The sequence below is a fragment of the Seriola dumerili genome, unplaced genomic scaffold (genome assembly GCF_002260705.1).
Source record: "Seriola dumerili isolate Sdu_G_001 unplaced genomic scaffold, Sdu_1.0 BDQW01000040.1, whole genome shotgun sequence".
NCBI classification, from domain to species: domain Eukaryota; kingdom Metazoa; phylum Chordata; class Actinopteri; order Carangiformes; family Carangidae; genus Seriola; species Seriola dumerili.
Genome location: NW_019174295.1, coordinates 4,665,612 through 4,688,786, shown reverse-complemented (window position 1 = coordinate 4,688,786; position 23,175 = coordinate 4,665,612). Strand labels below are relative to the sequence as shown.

General features: G+C 41.5%; 1 protein-coding gene and 1 long non-coding RNA gene across 2 annotated transcripts; one reads left to right on the top strand and one right to left on the bottom strand.

Moving 5' to 3' along the window:
- Positions 1-496: 496 nt before the first annotated feature.
- On the bottom strand, positions 497-22,659 carry LOC111217077. Its single transcript, XR_002664946.1, has 3 exons — positions 22,590-22,659; positions 16,599-16,741; positions 497-779 (listed from the first exon to the last, which is right to left on the bottom strand). It is a non-coding gene; the product is annotated as an uncharacterized LOC111217077 (long non-coding RNA).
- Positions 12,297-20,232, top strand: LOC111217076 (fibroblast growth factor 13-like). The gene is made up of 5 exons (XM_022738774.1): positions 12,297-12,646; positions 13,177-13,287; positions 15,886-15,989; positions 17,297-17,495; positions 20,052-20,232. The coding sequence occupies exons 1-5, from the start codon at positions 12,445-12,447 to the stop codon at positions 20,189-20,191; spliced, it is 756 nt and encodes a 251-aa protein (XP_022594495.1). The 5' UTR covers positions 12,297-12,444; the 3' UTR covers positions 20,192-20,232.
- Positions 22,660-23,175: the final 516 nt, after the last annotated feature.

Genomic DNA, 23,175 nt, shown 5'->3' with positions numbered 1-23,175 from the left:
TTTTATTTAATGGTAATTATTTGTTTATTTTAGATTAAATTAAATCTATTATTATTCATTTAAAACTTAATTTATTTTAAATATTGCTATTTTAGATATTTGTTTATTTATTGTCAGTATTATTCCTCAGTCAGTGTGATGTCATGGTTCCCATGTGATCTGCTCTATGTCAGTGTTTGATTATGTGACTACATATCTGTATGAGACTGTGACAATAAGTCACTGAGTCACTCTGCAAATATAATACATGCACAGGGATTGAACAGGGACTGTCAATGTCACTGTGTAAGACAAAATTAACTAGTTAAGCTCCATTTATTTATTCAGTAAGTGTCACTGAGATCAAGAGCTCTTTTGCAAGACTAATTAAATCAGATAATTCAGTCACACAAAGCCGTCGTCACACACTTACATTAAACCCAGATAGAAAACATTAGAACACAGAGAACATCTCTATGGGACAACTCTTTATTCTTTTGCTGTCAGATATACCAGTTGTAACAACAGACTGAGGATGCTTTACACTTAACATCTCAAGCTTCCATTGCTGCTTATAAAATTTGTAAAAACTAGGTCTCCTGAAATGAATTCCCGACAGTCTGAGGCAGAAACAAACAAAATGAGGGCTAGCTCCAGCAGCTCAGTCCTGTTGTGCCACACAGCTGCTTGATCTATAACAGAAGAAACTAAATTTATCTCTGGCCCAACTTCTTCACACTGAGCACAACAAACTGAAGCCTCTAGGACGGTCTTGTTGAGTGGACTTGGACCAAATGGTGCTGCAGGGAGAAGAGAAGAGGATTGAAATTGATTGTCATTATCAATTTCATAGACATTCAATGTAAAAAAAAAAAAAACTTAACTGTTGACTGATTCCATTAGTGTACTAGAGTGTTATTGTTTTTAAAAGATAGTGACAGTACTCCTATGTTATACCTCCAGTAAAACAATAAGCATGAATTTACCTTCTATAAATGTCACTTCAGATAATCTACACACACTGTGAAGCGACTGTTTGGCAGACTGTCACAGGATTAATTGTAAGTGTATCCTACTTCTGCCTCAGTAAAAAAAGAAAGAAAAAAAAGCCATTTTCCAGCACAAATTGATTAAATGATCAATAAACTGAATCATTTGCATTGTGTTAGACCGCTGAGTTTGCAGGTGGATCTGCATTTATTGGACTGAAGACAACCTTGTGAATATGTTGACCTTCTTAAAGTCGAAAATGGGCATCCTACTATTGCACCCCCCCATGGAAAATCCATTTATTCAACCTATAATAATGGCTTTATTAACAGTTAATTCAATAATGCTTTTTGATCAATTGTAAGAAATTAAAAAGAAAGACTTTTGTGTCGCAGGGTTGTGGAAAATCCTCCTCACTTGATTTGTCTTTTCAGTTCCTACATTGGTCGGGAAGACCCCTGAACTGGAAAAGGGCTGCAGGACAGCTGAACCAAAAACCAGTTATTAATGACCTACTGACATTTAGACCATAACTTGAGACATGGAGGTCACATCTTTATCATTTTCCAATAAGCCATTAAAGCTGAAGTTATAAATGTTAACAAGTCTTTAATAAAGGGTCATGAGTTTCTCATTTTCCAATAAGCCATCAGCAGATATTAGTCAGTCACCTGTAATCATAAAACATAAATTGTAGTCTACAGTTGTGAATGTTAAGGTTGTTAATAAATTTAGTGCTATCTAAAATAGATAAATGAAAAATAAAAACAGTAACTCTGGAGGAGGATTTTCCACAACCTGGCAACACATTTGTTCTTAATGATCTATAACTGAACTGTGAAGCTTTAGTCGCCATTTATTATATTGAATTACTATTAATTACAGTTTGTAAACCTTTCAGAAAAGGAGGGGTTTTAACGTGCTACCTCATCTGCAATTAATCTGTAGAGTGTGTTAAAGAGGGTCACATTTTTTTATGTAATCTTTCTTTGTCTCTCAATAAGCAGTTTCTGCGCGTGCACGTCGGGGAGCGCTCCTGCTGGTATATGGTGACATGTAGACGCTCATCGGGCTCAAACAGAGGCAGAAGCAGGGACACAGAGAGAGAGAGAGAGAGGGACAGGGACAGAGGGCGAGAGTTGGACTTCTAGCTACTGCCGCGTGCGTGTCTGTGAAGGGGAAAAAACACACACACCACAGGAGGATGAAAAAGTAAAACCGTGAACCTGCATCTCTCACCTGAAGTTTGATTCCAACAAGAAGCAGCAGCAGCAGCAGCAGCAGCAGCAGCAGCAGTGATCCATGAGCGGAAAAACGAAAGGCAAAGAGGATAAAGACCATGCCGCCAAAGGTGAGTGATGATGAACCAGAGTCTGACACGTAATCTTACGCACTGTTTTTGTTTTTCTTTATTATGAGCTCAGAAGAGGGTTTTGCGATGATGCTGACATCAGCATGCTGACCACTCATCCCCATTGTCTCCACACTCCAGGATACAGCAGGGCAGAGAAGCTAGACTACTTTGAAATATTGTTGGAAAAATGTATCTATAGATGATGCTGATGTAAACACATAAAAAAGAATGACATATCTTTACGGGTCCTGCAGCTTACAGCTTCATTACAAATGTGGGAGGAGATTCATAACCCTTGCCTGGTGGTCAAAATGAAACATCCAATATATGCTGGTCTTGTAAAATCATTTAAAGAGGTGGTTACCCCCCCCCCCCACACACACACACACACACAAACACACACAACCACAGAAGGGTCTCAGATCTCATTTCAGCAGCGCACATGCACCAAAATTCATTTTCTCCCCCTCAGGACAGCAATAAAATCGACGCGCGATACACACCGTAATGGAAACTGGGAAACTATCATTGCCATGGAGACAAAAAAGGGAGTTGCCCGCAAGCTGGGCGTGATAATGCATAAATCTAGCGCGTAGCCACATGAGACCTGGACCCATTCATAAAAATAAGCGGAGACATGCGGCGGGTTTGTGTGGAAGTGCAGCGACATGAGCGCGTATGACAGCTCCTTCAGTTACACGAAGATAAAAATAAAATAGGCTCCAAACACATGATAGTAGACTATGCCTTTGTAACACTGTAACAGTGGAAGGTAAGGTCGTCCAGATCATCCAGTTTATAGAGTAAATACAGTAGGAAATCATCAAAATATATTCTAGAGAAATGTGCAGTGTGATAAGTATAAAATTATTCATAAAATCACAAGCATAGAGTTGCCTTTCTTTCTACATCGGTAGTCCCCTTTGGAATGAACTCAAGTTGAGATATTGGTGTGTTCGGTAAACCAATTACTATGACAGATAATAGGAGTTTCATTCAGTGCAGTTAGTCTACCCTCATATGAGCAGTATCCAATAAAGTTTGAAGACAGAGCTTAGTCTTTTGGTTTTGTATTGGAGTCTGTGTGAGGCTATAGTAGCCAATGTGATTACAAATGTGAAAGCCATCAGAATGAATTTGTATTGTATCTATTGTAAAAAAAAAAATGAGTTCGTTGGTAACAGGAAAACTGGATTCACAAAGATATGTCTGTTACATTAGTTACATTGTGCCTCATGCCAGGAGGAAACAAAGTATCACCAGTGATAAACCAGTTGGAGTGGAAATGCCACCAAAACTACACAGAAAATAATGAGGTGTGGAGAAGCCACAGGTGAGGGAGAGAGAGAGACAGCAGGTGGGTTTCAATCCATCTTTTTTTATGCACATTTCCAACTTAGGACAAAAATAAAATCTTAAGAGGTGACACCGGAAATTTGAAAAAGTCTTGAAATATAGCAAAAAATGTTTTCATATGGTGGAAAAGCTGGTGTATCAACAAAATGCAACAAAGTAGTCTTCAATGGAAACAGACTTAGTGAATAAATCATGGTCTACATGAAGCATGTGGCTTAAACATCCACTGAAGATTCCTTAATACAAAAACAAAAGATCTGCAAATGAGACCGTTAATTCATGAAACAAATATAATAAAATGCCACATAGAGTTTTCTACTTTGTTTTTTACAGTTTAAGGTTTGAGCATGTTACTGCACCCTCTTCTTCTACAATGGTTTTAATGACACCTGACTGTGTGAGAATTAGCGCCACCAGCTGTTTAACCTGGTAAACCACCTCCTAACATTTGCATAACAGCGGTGGATGGAAAGATGCGATTTCTTATGCCAAATGTTTGTGACTGATTTTGTACAACTTGTAAGTTATCGCCCCTTACATAGAACTGTGCCAGTCGTGATCGGTTGGTTGGTTGTTGCAACAGAAAAAATAACTGAAACCAACTGCTGGTAGCAGAATAGTAATAAACCTAATTTATGGTAACCTTTACTCATAAAACACCTTTAAAAGGATACAATGCAAACACATCAATAAACAGAAAAGGCAATAAAACCACGACAATAAACAAGGGGTGGTTTATAAGTGGATAAGTCCACTGAGAGACCAGAACAATAATAACCCCTCTACAATGTAATAGAGTCCAATACAACAGGCCTGTAATAAAAAATGGTCTTATGATGTGTCATTAAAGTTAACATAGTGGCACAGGTTGTTGATTCAACACAGTGTATCCACCACCTAAATGAGGTTAACCAAATATTAGACTCTTCATCCTAACACAGCCCAGTACAACCTGACCACTCCAAACACATTAGTTGTCTCATTAAAACTGAACATTTTAAGTAAAGCAGTATTGGTTGAAGGACTAGTGCTCTGCATTACTTTGTGCGAGTGTCTAGGTGTCTATATTTATATTGCGGAAAAACATAGTGGAAAAAACTGTTATTGAGCAATTATCAAGGCCACATTATGAGCTGAATTAATCGCCTGAGTCAGTAACTTGTTCATTGACACACAGCAAAGTAACACAGAAACAAACAGCGTCAGAAATGTTTGCTCTTACAAATGCTGAAAGATGTCAAGTCTCTTATTCTTTTTGACTAAATTATCTTCAGTAATGAGTCTCTCTCTCTCGGGCGGATAGATCAGCAGGGTTATACATCACATCACCTTGTACTGTTCTGTATAATATTATAGTGGTTTTCAGGATTAAGTTTGGGTAGAACAAGAACTCATTAACATCGTTCTTATAGAGGTTAGGCTTATAAATGCGGATTATAAGCGTGTGCCTGTGTGTGTGTGTGTGTGTGTGTATGTGTGTGTGCACTCATAACAAGCAGGAGAGAATCACCAGAGGCAGTATTGTTAATTAACCCTGATTGTGGCACAGCAATATGGCAGCAGAGGTCAACGTTGCGCAGCAATTAAGGCCTATCCCATGTGAACTACATGTGACTTTACACTGATGTAATGTTTCAGCATACAGTCCAGCAAAGCACGACAAGCACTAAGGATGAATTGTAAAGACTGTGGTGATCCCCTAATTGTTATACCGCCATCATTAGATCAAAGTTTTAATTTGTTTTGGTTATTTTGGTTTATACCAGTAAAACTAATGACATTCCCATCAGCGGCAGCTGTACATTGTGCATGGTGTTCATTTACAAATGTTAGCAAGCTAATGTGCTCAATTAAGATACTGAACATGGTAAATAATACAGAATAGCTGCTAAACATCAGCATGTTAGCATTATCATTGGGAGCATGTAATGTGATCTTCTTTGTTTTGGTCTCTGGGATGGTGGCGCGTGCATGTATGTGTTAGTGCATGTGAGTTCGTTGTTGTTAAACTGATGACTATCCTCACTTCTATTAAGAGACTGCTCACTGGTGAGATGGCACAGTGCAACCCTTCGTGTTCTGTCACTTAACATTCTTTCTATTACTATGATTTTATAATGTAAATATATATGTGGCAGTAAAACAAGTGTATTATTAGTATTATTATTATTAAGTCATAATAGTCATTGTGTTAGTGTGATAGAATTCCAAAGAAATGTGGGACTCTTTAATACAGAGTATTCAGATATCAAGGGTCAGACTTTATGAGAGTACACCTGTTGGCTGCTTTTTCTAAGTTTGGGATGTCTGCTAGATGAAACCGATTACAAAGGTAACACAGTTTACAGTTGCCCACTTAGCCTTGTATGCGCGTACACACACAAACACACACACACGCACGCACACACACATAGTATCACCATTCCTGCAACCTCCCTTTTTCTACAAAATGCTCTCTGGTAATATGGTGCCATCTAGTGGCTGATAATTTGAATCACTGTTAGTGAATGACAAAAACCTGAAGGGAAACAACAGCTGCAGAGGTTTTCTTGAATTACAGTGATTGGAAACTGGCCACCTGCCCAGGCTCTTGGTGTGGGAACCTTTGCCAGAACGTACCTGCTTGAATCTTAGTGGTTTGCTATTTCAAGCCAAGGCTACAAAACTATTTTGGGAGGCATTATGTGTTTGTCCAAAGCTAAAATTGTACTTCAGCTCAGTTGAGACAAAGAAAGAAAGAAAGAAAGAAAGAAAGAAAGAAAGAAAGAAAGAAAGAAAGAAAGAAAGAAAGAAAGCTCACACAAACAGTGACCCAATCAACCCAATAGAATTACTTCCTGATCACAGGAAGTGATAGCATAATGATACAATTAGGTTGGTAAAAACAACAATAAAATTGTTTCTGGAAGGATTGCTTTTGTAGTATCTCACAGATTTTGACAATATAAATGAGAAGCACATGTACTTCAAAGATGTTTTTCTCAGATACCTTTGATGTTTCTTCCTCCATTAGCTTTACTTTTCAAGTTGCTGAGTGTGTAATTCTCCAGCAACATCCTGCTTCAGTGCCTTCAACTGATTTTACTGCAGAATATGCAGCGACAGACACTCTACATTCTGTAAAACTTTTCTGTTCTCTCAGTAATTATATGGGTGTTTTTTTCAGGCTGCTGCACAGGAAGTACTGTAACATCATAACAATGTAATGGTCTTATAATATAGAGCTATGGGTGGCCATAGAGAGTCTGTGTGTAATCCTCGACTGGGGTGTGGGTACTATATAATGTGCTGTGATGGCGCACATTGAGGCTAGCCCACAGACCTAGATGAGAAATGCAGTGCAAAGCCATTAGATGTGTGTATTTTTGTGTGTTTGTGTGCATCCTGTGTGTCTTTTTTATAGATCCTTTCACTGCGTTTCACTTTTTCCAGAGTTTTAGTTGAGGGTAATAATACTACAGGGAAGTGTGTAATCTGTACTTGAATTGAATAATGTTTTATGGGTTTGAACAATGTTTGGCTGCGCAGGATGAATTTGTAGTAGAGAAGGAAACAAAACGATGACTGATGTTATGGGTTGCTCAGTTGTGAATTTGTGATAATATTTAAAATGGTTATTTTTGAGATAGTCTTTAACCTGATCTCTTTCAGTCAGTGTTGCTGGGGTTTTACTTGTTCCTCTCAGTTATATAGTTTTTTTTCTGTTTTACTTGAAATGGCTTCTTAGTCTTTTCTGTTTCTTTGCCTGAGGCAGTGAGTCACAAAATGCAGCTTTGGAGAAAGTCATATTAAGTTTAACACCAAGTGAAGTTTCAGCTTTTACAGAGGTCCGACTTTCATCATCCTGCTGTGTTAGAGCCGAGATGATTAATTAATTAATCAAGTAGTCAGTTGACTAGAAAAATAATTGGCATCTAGTTTGATAGTTGTAAAAATTGGATGCTTTTAGTTTTAGACCGTCAGTAGTGGAAAAGATGCATTTTGATAATGTAGACCCTGGGCTTTATTAGATTGCGATATGCTTTTTTCACATTTCATAGACTAAGTGATTAATCAGTTAATCTGGGACATAAATCGAGAGATTAATTGATTTAATTGATAAGGAAAATAATCCTTAGTTGCAGTACCAAACTGAGTTATGAAGGCAAAAGAGTAGCTACTATGACACAGTTACAAGGGTTTTCATGAAGACAGAAACATAAAAATATTAAATCTGGCAAAAAGAACTTATAGTTTGTTATGTTTAGGTTTTTGGATAAAGTTTATGGCAACATGGAGTGTTCCTGGATAATGTTAGGGGTTACTGGGAGGTCAACAGAGAGACCCAACAATACAGTAGAATTTAGATGTTTGTGTGTGTGTGTGCCCACTACCATCCCATTTACAGTTGTTTCACTCCAAACTTCTCTCTCTCACACACTCTCACACACACTCTCACACACACTCTCACACACACACACACACACTCTCTCTCACACACACACACACACACACACACACACACACACACACACACACACAAAGCTTGATAGATCCTTGGATTTGAGAACGGCCCGCTGGCTCCCTCCCTCTCTCTCTCATTGTGCCAGATCAGCGGGGCCTCGAGATGAATCATTAATGACCGGTTCCAACGGCTTAATGGCCTCTAATGTTCTGTAATGATCTCCCGTCAACGCCATGTGCGCGGCCTTAATGGATTCAATGCCGTGGAGAGTTCGCTGGTTTGAACTTCGGTAATTCCTCCTCTTTTCGTCGAGCCGCGCACATCAAGTAAGAGCGAGAAGCCATGAGCACAAGGCTCCGAAGCTCCACGGGCACAGCATGAGTTTCCCCCTCCGCCGATCGACCTCAGGTAGGACCACAGGAAACAAACTCACACAACGAGCCTACGGTAATCCTGTTAGAAAATTCTTACATGAAGCTGTGAGAATATCAACACAACTCGGCATCTGTGTATAATGTGCTCCGGAATAGACTATTATAGGGCAGAAGGGATAAGCATGAAATTACAGTAAAGCCAACAGACTCTCCTAAAGGGACTTTACTAAAATACTCTGAGGTTTTTGCTAGTTTTATAAATGAATTTAGTTTTGACATTAAAATGTTCTCAAATGCTCCGTTTCACAATTTTATAAACTTGTGTTTTAAATAACATGATCATTTTGTTGTAATTTGAGTACAAACTGTTTTAACTCAGTTAAAACGTGCAGCTCTGTCCGTGGTGCTGAAAGCAGAGCCGGACGCGCCCCTCCGCTGAGCCGTCTCTGTAAAGAACTGTCCGAAGAAAACACTGTTTTATCGGATTATCTCCGGGACTTGAACCCCTTTTCAATTCACCTGTAGTGAATTAGCCCGTGGTTCAGGATCTGACTGTTGTTCTATTGCAGCCACTGAATCCTGATCTTGAACTGTATCAGTGTCCTCCACGGCCCGGGGCAAATTATAGATGAACAAAGCCCCAACTTTTGAAATATTAAAAGGACTTAACATAACACAATATTCCGGTCTTATTTTGGAAGCATGAATAAAATTAGCTTTAAGCCAAGTTCACATAAACGCCCTCAGAGACCTTGAATCAAAATTCTCTGCAGTTTGCGGAAAGAGTAATAATCCCTTTACTGTCAGAATACATGTCAGCCTGCAGGGTGGTTTCTTACTCTGTGAAAATAAAGATCAACCAAAATAACTTTTCACTTTCAATTTCTACCTGAACCAAAATATCCCAAAGTTATTAGGGTAAAACGTGTGTGCATGATATCCAAGGAACTTTACTGGACACACAAATTCCTAGTTAAAGTGTATCACATTGTTCACTTATGCTGGTCTAAGGTCTCCCCAGTTTGCTGCAAAGTGTTGAACAGGCTGCCACCGCGTGCTGCTGGGTCCCTATCGAGCATGGCCGATTATACTCTAACTGGCACGCCTGGTCTGACTGGCAATCACACACATAAAAGCTCTCCCTGGGCTGCTTGCTGTAAACATACAGCAGTGTAGTTTTCATTATTAATTCCCTCTTCTCAAGTATCAAATTCCTAACCTGCCTGTAGGTGACGCTACAGAACTCCAAGCAAACCTTAGAAGTGTACTGGCTTTTAAACATAGAAAAGACAAGATGCAACAGCTCAGATTTATCTGTTAAATTCCTTTTTTTCTCCATTTCTTTCTACAGGTGCAACAGTCTGACACATTTAGACTAAAGACTTTGCTTATTCAGGATGTTTTTTATTGTAAATCCAGGAAACAAATTTGTTCTCCCCTGTGTTGTTTGGTTGCTTATTTGTGTAATGATCTTTCTATTGATTCACTCATTGATTCACTTGTTTTCTGTAACATCTACATTTGTTAGCGTGGTGATTTAATTCAAAGGGTGAGAAGTGGCTGTATTTATGTTTGTCACGGTTTGTTTACCCCGCAGCTTGTATTGTTACATGACATTTTGTCAGCTCTCGTTTGTGTGGCTTTTGCTTTTAGGGGCACGTGGTGTGGGTTTTAAAGCAGGGATCTCATAAATGAAAGATGAGGGACTAGACCAAGCTTTCAGTCATTTTATTGCATCGCTTGTACAGGTTTGCTTCTATATTTTTATGTTTTACATGGCATCACAGATTGGTTATGAAACCCTTTATGGCTGAAGTGTCATTGCTCCCAGGGAATGTATAGCATGTGGGTTGAACTGTACAGTTGCATCTAAACTATATCTATCTGTACATTTACAAGGGTCTTACCTAAGCAGAAGGCCATAGGTGTAACTTCAGCTCCTTCAGTCAAGGACAGGCTAAAGGCTCCGCTTCAGTGACCAGGTCCTGACCTCAGTGTCTATCCACAGTCCATCACTTTCTCCTCCGCTCATTGGCTTATTCTCACAATGGGCTACAGCATACTGAGTTTGCCTCCTCTTCCGCATGTAATTTACTGCTCACCACATCCTCTTGCTCTCCAGCTATCGATTTCCACTACCTTTTCCACTGGCGAACAGCACGCATTGGCCCTTGCCCGCTGTTCGGCGCCAGGTGCCACAGGTCGACTTCAGCTGTGAGTCAGTCGTCTATTTGTCCGCCGCCTCGTCTTCCTCTGTAGATACCAGTTGGGAGCTGCAGTTGCCATGCGCCGTTGCAGCTGCATTTGGCACTGACAGCTGTGCATCTGTTTTCCTGTGGGGGCTGCCTGTGGCCAGACGACATGCCTGAAGTGGCTGATTGCTGCCGTATGCGTGTGCCTCTGCTCTGGTGCGAATGCAGAGGGAACATCTGGAAAACGACGCAGCTCATCCAGACTGAAGTGCTGTCTCTGATATTCACCTCCTCCTTGCACGCTGCAGCCTTTCAGCAGTGGTGAACCTCTGCACCAAAACAAGATGAGAGCCCCTCCTTTCTGCCTCCACTTTCTCACAAACACATTCACCAGGTCTCTCTCTCTTCTAATATTCCTCCTTCACTTGTTTTACCTCTTTCCTTATGCCTTCTCACATATTAAACATTCCCTTTGCCTCCCTCTGTCTATATTTTTCTCCTTCTCCAGTCCTCGCTCTCTCTCACTCTCTCGCCCTCCCTTTCACTCTTAACGCCTCCCATTCTTTTGCCAGTTCATTTTTTCCTTCTCTCTGCATTCATCCCTCTTTTCCCAGTCCATTTTCAGGTTGTGTATTTTCTACAAGCTCCCTCTCCCTCCCTCTTTCTCACATACACAGCCTATCTCATTTTCTCTCTTCCGCCCCCCTTTTCCATTATTCCTCCTCTCATTCATTCACCTGTCTGTCTCCTCTATCCCTCTTATTTCGCTGTTCGTTTTCCTCACTCCTCCTATATTACACCGCCTCCCTCCCTCCCCCCTCCTCCCCCCCCTCTCAATCTCCCTGCCTATCACACATCACTGTTCAGTGTAACATGTAAATATCATGCCACGTGGGGTTCAGGGCTACAGGTGCCCTAAGAGAAAGAGCTGCCCAAACCTCCTTCATCTCCGACCCCCCCCCCACACCCACACACACACACACACACACACACACACACACACACACACACACACAGACAGATAACACGCGCACACATACACACATCCTCTCCAACCCCCCCTCCTCGTTCGTCTTCCTCGGGGCGGGCAGGGCTGCAGCAGTTTTATGAACGGCACGGCTGCATCATGATCCCTCTCCCACTGAACCAGCCCCGAGCTGTTTCATTGACAAACATTCCGGTTGCTGCATTTCTGTCACGGACAGCGTCGAGGAGCGGAGCATCGCCGGGGGAGCGGTGCAGAGCAGCAGCAGCAGCAGCAGCAGCAGAAGAGGAGGCAGCAGCAGCTGCAGTCATCATCGACATCAACCGCCGGTGTCGTTCGCACCAGCTCTTAAGCTGTTGATTCGCCACTTCGACCCGGACCGGAGACTCGCGCACACCCTCTTCATCCTGCACGCTCTCTCGGGACAGCCAGAAGAAGCACCTTGGAGGGGGGAGGGGGGGAGGGGGGCAGACAGCTTTTGCCACTCCGACCCCTTGGGGGATGTGAGGCGGCGTCGTTAACGCTCACTCCGTGGCACATTACTGGATTTGTTTGAACGACTTCCATGAAGCGCCCGGACGCACGGATGGAGGATTCTGGACGCTTTTTAAAAACACGGATATCTGCGAGACTGCAGCGGCCGGTGTGTGATGCGAACTGAGCCGTGGGTGGTGTAGACCCCCTCCCCGCACCCCACACCCCCATCGCCTTATCCGCGAACTCTCCTTCCAACCGGGACGCACAGCCTTGTTTCACTCCACCGGGGGAACATGTCCCGGGCAGCGGCTATCGCCAGCTCCCTGATCCGCCAGAAGCGGCAGGCGAGGGAGCGGGAGAAGGCGAACGCTTGCCGCGGCAGCGGCAGCCCGAGCAACAGCAAAGGCACAAACGAGAAGCCGAGCAAGCTGAATGTGTTCTCGCGTGTCAAATTGTTTGGATCGAGGAAGAAACGGAAGAGAAGGCGACCACCAGGTCTGAGGGTGGGGGACAGGAAAGTCTGAGAGACATGGGCTATACCACCACCTCAACCATCTTCACCACATTACCATCATCACCACCACCAACCAACACCATTTTCTCTGGTCCCCCATCACTTCATCATAGTCTCCTAGCAGTGGCACAAGAATTAATCGTGTCGGATGACCCCAAAAACATCACATGTAAATAACTTTGCATTGTCCTGCAGCAAAGTGTTGTGGCAGCTTGTATCTGTGATAACTGCTGAGATCTCAGAAAAATAAGATCCAAATTTAAGCTTGAGCTGCTCCATTCGTCATGTAACATCTGTCAATTATTATTAAATTTTTATGTGCGCCACTCTGTACAGGGGTCAGAGACTGATATTGGGCCCTCAAGGCCCGGCCCTTGGAAATATAAACAGCCTCTCCTCCTCTAAAACTTCCGGCTTCCTGCAGACTGCTGGATTTGATACATGCGCGCACATGACAGTAATAAGGAATGAATGCAGTTAATGTGACTCCTCTCCTCTCCTCTCCTCTCAGAGCCCCAGTTGCAGGGCATTGTGACCAGACTTTCCAGTCGCCAGGGCTTCCAGCTGCAGATGCAGCCTGATGGCACCATTGATGGAACCAAGGATGAGGACAGCACCTATGGTAAGCCTGTCCTTTGGATGTACAGAAAAGGCTACTCGCTATCCAAATGTTTCCATTTCCTACATGTGCCTTCTTTCAGCTTGTCCTGTAACTAACAGTTATTTTCATTATCGATTAACCAGCCAGTTATTTTCTGGATTAATCATTTTGGCTATAGTGTCCAAAAACAGTGAAAAAAAATGCAGATAACGATGCCCCAGAGGCCAAGATGAAATCTTAAAATAGTTTTTTTTATCCGACCAGCAGTCCAAAACGATTCAGTTAGCTCTCATATATGACATAGAAAAGATCAAATGATTGCATTTAAGAAAATGGAACTTATGTGTTTGGTATTTTCGCTTGGAAAAATTAATGAAACAATCAATCAATACTAGTTAATTTTCTGTTGAGCAACTAATTGATTAATCATTTCATCGTTTCCGCTCTAAAATCAGCTTTACAGAACTTAAGTTACCATAAATGGAAAAACAAATGTGTGTTACTCCAACCCTAACAAAAATAAAGCAGCATTTCAACTTATACGTGTTAGCGCCTCAGTCTGAGATCTTTAGAGCTTATAAAGTAAAGGAAGATAAAGGAACTGCTCATCGTGCAGTTTGAGACTACTACCAGGTATTACTACAATAGAGCTTACAGTGCAATGTTCAAATCTGTGAAATAGGTTGACCTGCGCCAGTGAACAAATTCCCTTTTGCCTGGTCTATCTCCGTCTCCCTCTTTCTCACGCACACAAACACACACGGGCTACAATGTGTGATTGATACGGCTAATTCAATCGTGTTGTTGTGGCTCAGACATCAATCTCTCTTTCTCGCGCACACTTGGTGTTGCCAGAGTCACGCATTAATCTCGGCTTCTTCTCGGGCCACCAACTGTTGTGCACAAGGAGAAAGACATGGCTGCAAAGGAAGCATGTTCTTTAATTAGATGATTACATGGTGTATACATCATGTAAACGCCTACCCATGTGAAATCCCACATGGATACTGGGTTTGAATGGATAATCCATGTAATCCATGTCTCCATATAACCACAGTCATTACTAAGGAAATGTTTGGCTAAATGAGTATAATTAAACAAGGGCTTGACTCATCAAACTGCCTGGAATAATTATGTCCGTGCTACAGAGCTTTTACTGTGGAAACATATAAATAACTTTCTGGCTTGAGTTACTGAGTGCAAACCACCGAGTGAAAACAACAACAACAAAAGCGAAAATTTTGATATAGTATCAGTTTTTTCACTGCACACTAAAAATGTGTATATGATGAAGCCTATAATCTATTCATATGCTTTTGTCACTGTGGATCCTTTATCTGTTCATCCATCATGTCTGGAAATACTCTTAAATTAAATCTGACAGTCTGCTTTAATGTTATATTCACTGTAATGTACAAGGGCGTAGGGATCAGGGGGACATGGCACCCTGACTTTCCAAAATCCTTTTGTGGTGTCATTTAGATTTTACTCACTTAAATCTCTCTAAACAACATCTTCTTACTGTCTAGCTGTTAAAATACAGATGAGAGAAAAGTGCTGAGAGAGAGAGAGAGAGAGAGAGAGAGAGAGAGAGAGAGAGAGAGAGAGAATATCGCCATTAATTTTAACCATGGACTTTATTTTGTCCTGGGTTTCTCCTCTCAGGCGACATACCGGCTACTGCCCAACTCCTTAGTAGGTATCATTTGTACCTCCAGCTGAGAGAAAGTCTGCAGGCACTACTCAGGGCTGCAAAACTACAGGAAGCTCCATCAACAAAAGCTAAATGGGATTTTAAGTAGGGTTAATTAATTAATGTATTTTTTAAGAACTTCACATTTTTTGTGTCCCCACCAAACCTACGCCTTCGGTAATGTATTAAGATTGTGGAGCCCAAGCCATGCCATCCCTACTATACATGTTCAAAAGCAGGATTTAGCGCTGAAATTAATTGCAAGTTGATCAGTTTGTTGGTTAGTCATCTGACAGAAATTGAGTCAAGAGCAATTTTGATCATTGTTGAAGTCATTTACTAATCAAACTGTCAAAGATTCTCTGGTTTCAGCCACTTAAATGCAAGATCTATACTGTAGCCTATCACTGAATATGTCAGAGTTTGGTCAACAAGGACATTTTTCAGGACCTTCTGACATTTTCTAGACTAAATGATTGATCTATTAATAGAAAAAAAGCTGATAATGACAATGACTGTTGTGGCCCTGGTAGGACTATTTTCATGTCTATGGTAGTAGAAATATGGGTAATCTCTGACTCTGGTTGTTCTGGTCTGGTGGCTTTTCTGTTGAAACATGGTCTTGCACTACTAAATGTTTACCAAACCTTGCTTTGCTGTGTGCCCTTTGATAATTCTTACCCCTTTCATCCCTGTGCTATACCAGGCTATACCAGGGGCTCAATCATTAGTGTAATACAGTAGCCTTAGCGCCAGACTGAAAATTGCATCGCTGTGGCAAAATGGATGTTTCATCATACTGGACACAACATTGTTATTGATGAGTCTTTTTCTCTCCGTTTCCCTGTGTTCACTGTGTGAGTGCTGGTTTGTTTGCTTTGTGTATTTGTGTGTGCTTTTGTGTGGGTGTGTATGTGCACACATAGCTGTGTTCAACCTGATCCCGGTGGGGCTTCGTGTGGTGGCCATCCAGGGCGTGCAGACCAAACTCTACTTGGCAATGAACAATGAAGGCTTTCTCTACACCTCTGTAGGTCACGACACATTCACACAACACCATTATTATCATCATCATCGTCAACATCATCATCATCATCACGATGGGTTGAGTAATGAAACAGCAGCTTTCAGTGTGACCAGTCTGTTTTCATCCCATCATTACATCGATACTTTAACTACAGTGTTGCCTTGTGAGTCAGCTGCCATTGGGTGTTATAATCCAGTGTCTGAGCCTCCCTTATCTGCTACTGATATTGTGGCTTCTCAGGATTGATTTCAGATCATCCTCCAGCCTCCTTTTGTTTATCTCCCTTCAGTCATTGTTTGATAGGATTTCTTTGTGTCCATTTTCACAAGGCTCCTGAAATTTGTTTTCATGCCTTTCCCAACTCGATTTACACATATATCCCCATTGTGAATATATTTTCTCAGACAGGTCAGGAGCCAGTGTTGGCTGCAGTGCATTGCATTAAGTGCCTGACTTTAGCTCTTGAGTTATGGTGGGTGGTGTTGATGCAATAACAAAAAAGAATACAAAAAAAAAAAACAAAACACACACACACACCTCCAGCAATCTAAACAAGACTGCGAGACCAAAAGATGAAAACTAACAAAGAGGAAATAGAAAAATGAAACGCACCTCGATGTAATTACAGTCATGCTGCTACGCCTGTGCAGGCACGTACACCACCACAATATCTGGCCCATCATGTCCAGTCCTGGATGCTTTGGCTTGTCCTGGTTTCAGTCATAACACTGATATCACTTGTTTCATCTTCTCACCTGATATTAAACACAGAAAAGAAACACACAAAACATATTTATAGATTTATACACACAAACCACAATAGTTTGTCTGCTCCTACCAAGTCGATTGGAAAATCAGACATACACAAATCTTAATCAAAATTTATTCAAGATTAATGGCTTACACAGAGAAAAATCACTCTATCTGTATCTTTCCGTCTCCCCCGGCAACCTGGGCACCATCTTTCTCTCAGTGGGCTGGTTGGTATTCAAGGGAGTAGCTGGTTGCCATGGAGATGGATGAATAAGGAAATGCAAATGTCAGCTGTCCTAAGTTGGTGCAGTTTGTTCTTGGAGACTACAGCCTGGCCGAGATAATGATTCAAAGAGCGGACCAACTGATGGATGAATACACTGAAGGCGATATGAAGGAGGAATGACTGAACACTTTTTAATGAAGTTGTCATTACAAACTCATACCTTCTATGACTCTGCTCCATCTCTTCCCCCCTCTCCATGTCTACTTAATCATCTCCTTGTGTTCTTTCTTTCGTGATTTTTTCTAATATGTCTGTCACATTTTCCCCCCAGGAACATTTTACCCCAGAGTGTAAGTTCAAGGAGTCAGTGTTTGAGAACTACTACGTCACCTACTCCTCCATGCTGTACCGGCAGCAGGCATCGGGCCGGGCCTGGTACCTGGGACTCAACAAGGAGGGTGGAATCATGAAGGGGAACCACGTCAAGAAGAACAAGGCCGCTGCACACTTCATACCGAAACCGCTCAAAGGTAGGGCTGCACTTTACCAGTACTAGTACAACCAGCACTAAAACTCTCCACATGAGGCAGGCTATAGTTAAACTGACGTGGCCTTTTTTCCCTGAAAAAGTATCTGTATTAAAAAACTTAAAAAAGGAGCTTTTTTGGGTTTTGCTGTTGATACATACATAGCAAACGTTAGCATTAACAGCTATTTACTTACCCGTCTTGCCAAGAGAATCAGCCACAGTTGTGTTCACAATACAAGAGGGTATAAGCACTACTTTTTCAGGGAAGACTGGACACTACAGTGTCTCAGTATAGGAAAGTGACAAGATGATCCGGCTGGACTGGGGCTAGCTGGTTAGCATGCTAACTTCAGAGAGTTAACAGAGTTAACAATCAGGTTCTGATTGGTCCATGAAAATATGTGACATCTTATTTTTCCAACTGAGGCCTGTCACAAACCAGAGAGAGAAGTATAGACAAAAGAAATAAAGAATAAATACAAAGAAACAAAGTTTAAAAAAAGAAAATAAAATGGAAAAATAAATAAATAATGAAAATGTTATGTAAAATACCCCAAACTGTTCCCACTTTGTTTGAAAATTGTGCATTCATAGGATTTCATCATTCATAACAGGAAGCTGATTGAGGAAATATGTTTTGAGGGTCTTTTAAACATGTCTGGATGAGATCTTTAAATATTCATGAGTAAATAACAAACAATCAATGTCAACTGGAGGAAAAACACCGGTAATTGTTATTTAATAGGCTGAACATTCAAAAACTAATCTGCTTCATCACGACTCTTTAGGTGTGTTTCATAAGCAAACAACCACCTATCGTCACCAGACGGCAACTCTTATTTTGCTTAAGTCTCACTGGTGCCAGGAAAATATGAAATACAATCAAACCAGACAGTCACAAACAAATACTGAAATGTCTTCAGTAAAATAACCGAAATCACAACTACATATATATATATATACACATTATAAAAACATATGTTCAAAATAGATGGCAAAATGGGGGTGTCGCGTAGTGCAGTGGGTTATGCAGGCGCCCCATATATAGAGGCTACAGTCCTCGCTGCAGCGGGCCCCCGGTTCAACTCCCGCATCGGACGGCCCTTTGCTGCGTGTCATTCCCCCTCTCTCTGCCTCCCCATTGCCTGTCTCTCTACTGTCCTGTCCATTAAAAGGCACAAAAAGCCCAAAAAATAACTTAAAAAAAAAAAATAGATGGCACTTGATGTTTTATGAAGGTATAGAGCTAGACTTTTTCATGTTTATGAGAATGCACTCATTCATGTCTCTGAGAGCTAATTACTCAAAACTCAATTACATTTATGGGAAATGTCCAGCTTGGTGCAATAACTTACAGCCCACCACCCACCCACTCTCTGTTTCGTGAACTCATCATTTACAGATGAATATAAAAGGATTTTATGTGATGTTATCCAAGGGAGACCTGGCTTAGACGGCACCAGTACAGAGTTCCAGACAGAGATGAGAGCGCTTATTAAAGACATGATGTAAATGCAAGAAAGTACACATTAAAATGTAAATGCACAGAGTAAATCTATATCAGTATAATCAATATTTCTATAATAACAATAGATCACATTACTACTTGTAGGTGAAAGGGGTAGATCATAGTGATGAATCCACAGAGAGTTATCATTGGACTCAGCTTTCACAGAGGCTTTTAGCACCTTTCAGCTCATCGTTTTACTTTTCTGATACTTGAATTACTCTCACCACTGCCAGCCGCAGCAGGCAGGTGTTCTCAGTGCAACTTGAAAACAATGAGAAGAACTCCCGCACACTGTCTCACTCCCTGCTGAAATATTTATTTGATTACAACATTTCGGTCTGCCCTATACTATGTGGATGTGTTGTGATGCAGCCCATATATACATGATGAAGGTCAGACAGCCTGAAACATGGTAATCAAATAAATATTTCAGCAGTAAGTGAGACAGTGTTAAGAAAAACCCACTGTACATTACCTGCCTAGGACCAAGCGGCAGACATACAGTTAGTGAACATTTAGCAGTTTAAGAGCCAGATATACTGTATTTCTGCAGGAATTAGTGGAGAACAAAACAGAGCTAGAAAGAAAGTGGATATTGGACTTAGGACTCATCAGATCACCAAATGAATGCTAATGTTGTTTCCACTGGGTGCGTCAATAGGCAACTGAGGATATGTCTGAAACTATGAATTTGTTTATTATTGTTCATTAATTGTATGTTCATTAATGACTAGAAATCTTCATTGTTCCATGTTTTATGTAGCATTATATTACACCTGCAAACTTAGCTTTGTAGGAATTCCCCTCTGAGAATCAAATCAGGACTTAAAACCAGAATTAATTATAGAGTTGGCATAAAGTTATCTGCATGCAAGAGAACTAAATGTTCTGAACTTACTGAAGAAGACTGTGCATATACCAAACCTGAGTGAGTCACTCAGACAAGTACCAATAGTTGAATTAATGATTCTCCTTTTGTGTCTGTGTGTGTGTATGTGTGTGTGTGTGTGTGTGTGTGTCTGTGTCTGTGTGTCTGTGCATGTGTAGTGGCCATGTACAGGGAGCCCTCCCTCCATGACCTGACAGAACTCTCACGGTCAGGTAGCGGCACGCCGACCAAGAGTCGCAGCGCTTCAGCCCTACTTAACGGCGGAGGGAAGACGCCAAGCAACAATGACTTATCCTAGCCCCACCACCCCTCACACACACACACACACACACACACACACACACACACACACACACACACACACACACACACACACACACACACACACACACACACAAGCACGCACGAACACATGCACATGCACACATGCGCGCACACACACACACGCACACAGATCTCAGGCCGACATGCCCACACATCAGGCTGGTGAGGGGTAGGAGGAGGCAAGGAGAAAATGAAGGAGAACAGGAATGTGTTCTTCCACTTCACGGAGCCCACTGTGACTGACTGTGATGTAAATAAATCAAGGACAATCAATCCATCTGCCTCTGCTGCTCTGGTCTGCAGAGGGACAGGACCTGTGAATCTCTTCCCTTGACTACTCTTCCTGCTGTATCATACCCAGACAGAACAAGGGAGGGAGAGAAAGAAAGGAAGGATAGAGAAAGTCAGTCAGTCAGTCACACAGTCCTATAAACAGACTGTTACAGAGAACCAAAGAGTACAAGTATTAACTAACTATGGTATTGCTATGAAAAAGGCAAGTGGCCAGAAAGTTACAGAGCGACAAAGGAAGGAGGAACGTCTTATCTATTCTACCGTACGCTATGTTTACACAGAGCTCATGGGGTTAAGTCATATTTTTAAAAATGACGAACGTATTCCTTGTACACTTATGAGGACTGATCATTTGTTTGCATGCTGGTGCGTCTGTGTGTGTGTGTGTGTGTGTGTGTGTGTGTGTGTGTGTGTGTGTGTGTGTGTGTGTGTGTGTGTGTGTGTGTGTGTGTGGTCAAGTACATGCTGTGCTTGCAGTAGGTGTGTTGTGTGTGTGGGCAAGTGAGATCGAGTGTGTGCGCACACGTCTGGGGGGGGATTTTACCTTTTTAAGATCTGTTGTATATCAGACAAACCTCCTGAGGGCTTTAGCAGGTTAAAATAAGGTTTACTGTATATGCTTCCATGCTTACTTCTTACAAGCAATGCTGTTGTTTATCTTTCCGTTTGTTGTTGTTGTCCCTTGCTGTTTGTTTGTTTGTTGTTGCATGGAAGCTTGTGGACCTCTGCTCAGTAGCAGCATGCTGAAGGTCCTTTTTTTCTGGTCTTATGTGTTCCTGACCAAAAGAGAACACTAGTGAGCCAATAGTGTCATACCACAACACTAGTGAACCAATGTGAGGGTGTTAGAACACTACTGGACCAATAGTATTGCACCAGAACATGAGTGGACCAATGGTGTTGGACCAGAACTTTGGTTAACCAATAGGAGCACAGATTAACTTAATATTTTGGTTCCTGCTGTGGACAAACTAGAAATGCACTAAATAAACTCTTTCTAAAGAAGTGTAACAATTGTCTTGTCTTATTCCGTTAATTGAATCCATTTAAAAACACGTATGTTGAAATGCTTCGACTCTGAAACATTAAGAGTTCCATATCATCATTAATGTTATAATTTAAAAGAAAACTGCTCATGTTTGAGGGTCAGTTCACACAAATTACAACCAACATATTGTCATACTCATCTCAAGTCCAGCTAAAATGTGATGACACTGAAATTCACCATAAATGAAATTCCACTCATCTCAGTTATATTGGGAGGAGACAGAAATTTCAGAAAGAGATATTTCAAAACTTGGGAACACCACTAGGGATGTGTGAGCCCCCCCCATCAGCTTTCATTGTAACATGACTGATCATGTAGCAGAACTTGTGTGCCTTGTTTTATTTCAGTGTATGCAGTGTGTTTACACGGGAAAGGTATACTCAAAAAACTCATAACAAAAACACTTCATTTGTTATGGTACTGTTGATGGACGCTATTCTCTCACAGTGCACCACCGGAGACTACGCACTATACAAAGGAAATGGGAAAGTTGCTCACAGCTGGAAAATATTAAAAATAATTGTGATGATGCTGACGCAGCTGTGGGAAAACCAAAGAAAACAAAAACATTATTCTGTTTTTTGTAGCTTGTGTAATAATTTCCTCTCAGTAGAACTACTTAAAAAGTTTCTGAGATCGACACTGGCACTAGATGTTGCACTAAACCACCAGCAGCTCCGACCAAAACAAATGCTTGTCGGCCACACACCGTCACGTTGTCCGTCAGCAAGATGCTACAAAACTCAGTGAAAGTGTCCACTAAACCCACAACAAGAAGCACAATTTAATTAAGTAACCTTGTGTACACGTGAGCCAACAAAAAAACACCTAACCACAAGCATCAGTCCAGGCTAGCATTGCTGAGATATGCTCCACAGCAATGCTAGCATTTAGTCAGCTAGCGATAGCAACGTTTGCCGAACAAATTCATAATATGGATAACGGCAAGTTAGCTACCGTTCCTCACTAATGGGTGGCCGTCACTAATAAAAACAGACATCTAACATTATGTAGCCATCAAGTTACTTACACATGGAGGAGAAGAAGCCGGTTCTGAGTCAAACTGGAGCTTTTAGCCGCTCGTAGGGTTTTCCTCTGGATGGTAGGACTATGTGAGACACTCATCCTTGGACTGATCAGCTGGGATACAGACACGCTGATGGGGCCGGGTAAAACTTTATGGATGTTTTGACTTCTAGCAGACAACCATGACTTGAACAGGTTATCCCCATGACTGACTCTCTTTCTTTGTCAGAGACCTTCTCAGCCAAATAAAGTTTCTTCAAGGGAGGAAGGTGCTTTCACCTGAACCTGCACTGTACCATCTCACCTGTGGGCGGTCCCTGTGTGTTTATAAAGGGGGAGGTTCAATTGTTTAACAGGAGAGACTCACGAGCACTAACACGCACACGAGCACGTACTGACACGCACGCGCTAGCATATTAAAACAGAGCACAGAAAAACTCAGATTACAGCACACACAGGGGTGTGACTTCGTACTCTGCTCGGGAAGCCGTTACTCCACTATATCTTTATATAGAAAATAGGTGATTGCTGCTATATTATTATTGTATTATTGTATTGTTGTATTGTATTGTTTTGTACATTAAATGCAA